Source organism: Emiliania huxleyi, assembly GCF_000372725.1.
Source record: "Emiliania huxleyi CCMP1516 unplaced genomic scaffold EMIHUscaffold_752, whole genome shotgun sequence".
NCBI lineage: Eukaryota > Haptophyta > Isochrysidales > Noelaerhabdaceae > Emiliania > Emiliania huxleyi.
This window is the reverse complement of record NW_005196365.1, coordinates 2,995-4,870: the sequence shown is the minus strand read 5'-3', so window position 1 is coordinate 4,870 and position 1,876 is coordinate 2,995. Positions and strand designations below refer to the sequence as shown.

Sequence of the window (1,876 nt, the reverse complement as noted above, 5' to 3'; positions counted from 1 at the left end):
TCAGGGAGAGTTCGGAGGAGAGGGCCGAGCAGCAGCTTCGGCGCCGCCGTCCGCAGCCTCGAGCTCGTGCACAATCTCGTACAGCTCCTCCTCGACGCAGCCGAGCGCCTCCGCAGCCGCCTCGGCCGGCAGGTCGGCGCATGTCGCAACCAGCCTCGCCGCCTTGAGCACGCAGGCCGGGTCGGCGGGCAGGCGGAGCAGGCGGAGCGAGCGGGCAAACAGCGACGGCTCGCCGCTGCGCGTGCGGCCGGGCGTGCCAGCCACCCGGAGGCGCGAGTGCCGGCGGAGCAGCAGCGAGAGCGACAGCCCGCGCAGGCTGCTGCCGTCGAGATCGGCCGCGTTGACGACGACCTGCAGCGACGGCCCCTCGGCAGCGCCGCCCGACACGAGGTCCACAAAGGAGTGGCCGCCCATGTGGCGCCGCCGTGCGACGACGCCGTCCACCACCAAAGCGCCGTCAGGAGTCGCAGCGGAGCAGGCGTGGCGGGCGGCCTCGAACGAAGACAGGACGCCTTGCGTCGGCGGCTGGCGCTGTCCTCCCTCATCGATGAGCTCGAGGTCGCAGCGGAGCTTGCGCGATGAGAGGGGAGTTAGGATGAGGCGGACCTCAGCCATCAACGATGTCGGTCGAGGATCCCCATACAGTTGTATGGAACGCAAAAAAGAAAAATACCTTAAGGCACAGTATCTCCAACACCATTTGAACGTGCGGGCGGCAGCTGTCTGTTTACAGGCGCTGGCCGCCCGCGCGCGCGCCGGACCGGCTCCGGCACGTCCGGCGCTGGGCGGCGCGCGTCCACACTGCGCGTCGCGCAAAAGGCGAGCGCTCGCCGCCGCTACGGCGGCGGCGGCGTCGCTACCCAACGCGGCCAAAGGATATCCACCTCGAGAACCTCGAGAACCTTCTGATACGTGGCCACTCGAGTATCCGTCGCGGAATACGCGTTCCGTCAGGTTACCCGAGATTGTCCGAGAATGCGCCGGAGCTGCCGCCGAAGGACGACGCGGTCGAGATGGCGGTCGCGATCCGTCCACGTGCCAAAGAAATCCTCTGCGCCGACCTGTTCTACGCGCCGAGCGAGTGCCGAGTCCGCCTCGTATTTTCCCACAATCTTTCCTACCGCCACCGTCGACACCAGCGCCCGCTCGCTCCCTCCTCGCCCCACTGCCGCCACCGAGCCCAACCTGCCGCCTCTCGCTTCTGGATGCTCGGCTGCGCCCTCGAGAGCCGCGAGGCGGTTTTTGCGGCGCTCAGCTTCTCCGCCGCTTCCGGCTCGCTGCTCATCATCAACAAGCTGTGCATCCACGCGATTCCGGCTCCGTCCTTCATCGCGACGATACAGTTCGCCGTCTGCACCCTCTTCTGCCTCTTCCTCCGCGCCAGCGGCCTCGCCGCCGTCGATGGGTTTGAGAGGGAGAAGGTGCGGCCGTACCTCGCGTACACGGGCATGTTTGTGTGCACCATCTACTGCAACATGAAGGCGCTGCAGAACAGCAACGTCGAGACGCTCATCGTCTTCCGCGCCTGCTGCCCCATCGTCGTCTCGCTCCTCGACTACCTCTTCCTCGGCCGCGAGCTGCCGTCTGCGCGCTCCTTCGCCTCGCTGCTGCTGCTTGTCGCAGGAGAGACGCACCGCCCGCGCGCGAGCGAGCGAGAGAGAGAGAGAGAGAGCCTGAGAGCAGCGTGGAGAAGGAGCGACGTCGTACGTAGCCCGACACACACACACACACACACACACACACACACACACACACACACACACACACACACACACACACACAGAGAGAGAGAGAGAGAGAGAGAGAGAGAGAGAGAGAGAGAGAGAGAGAGAGAGAGAGAGAGAGAGAGAGAGAGAGAGAGAGAGAGAGAGAGAGA

The 1,876-nt window shown here is 66.0% G+C and overlaps 2 protein-coding genes across 2 annotated transcripts; one reads left to right on the top strand and one right to left on the bottom strand.

Moving 5' to 3' along the window:
* EMIHUDRAFT_249208 (hypothetical protein) lies at nt 1–615 on the bottom strand (the record flags this gene model as incomplete). Its single annotated transcript, XM_005760455.1, has 1 exon — nt 1–615. The coding sequence occupies one exon, from the start codon at nt 613–615 to the stop codon at nt 1–3; it is 615 nt and encodes a 204-aa protein (XP_005760512.1).
* A 590-nt stretch (nt 616–1,205) lies between these two features.
* Nucleotides 1,206–1,711, top strand: EMIHUDRAFT_249207 (hypothetical protein; the record flags this gene model as incomplete). The annotated part of the gene is made up of 2 exons (XM_005760454.1): nt 1,206–1,616; nt 1,694–1,711. The coding sequence occupies 2 exons, from the start codon at nt 1,206–1,208 to the stop codon at nt 1,709–1,711; spliced, it is 429 nt and encodes a 142-aa protein (XP_005760511.1).
* Between the last annotated feature and the right edge of the window lie 165 nt (nt 1,712–1,876).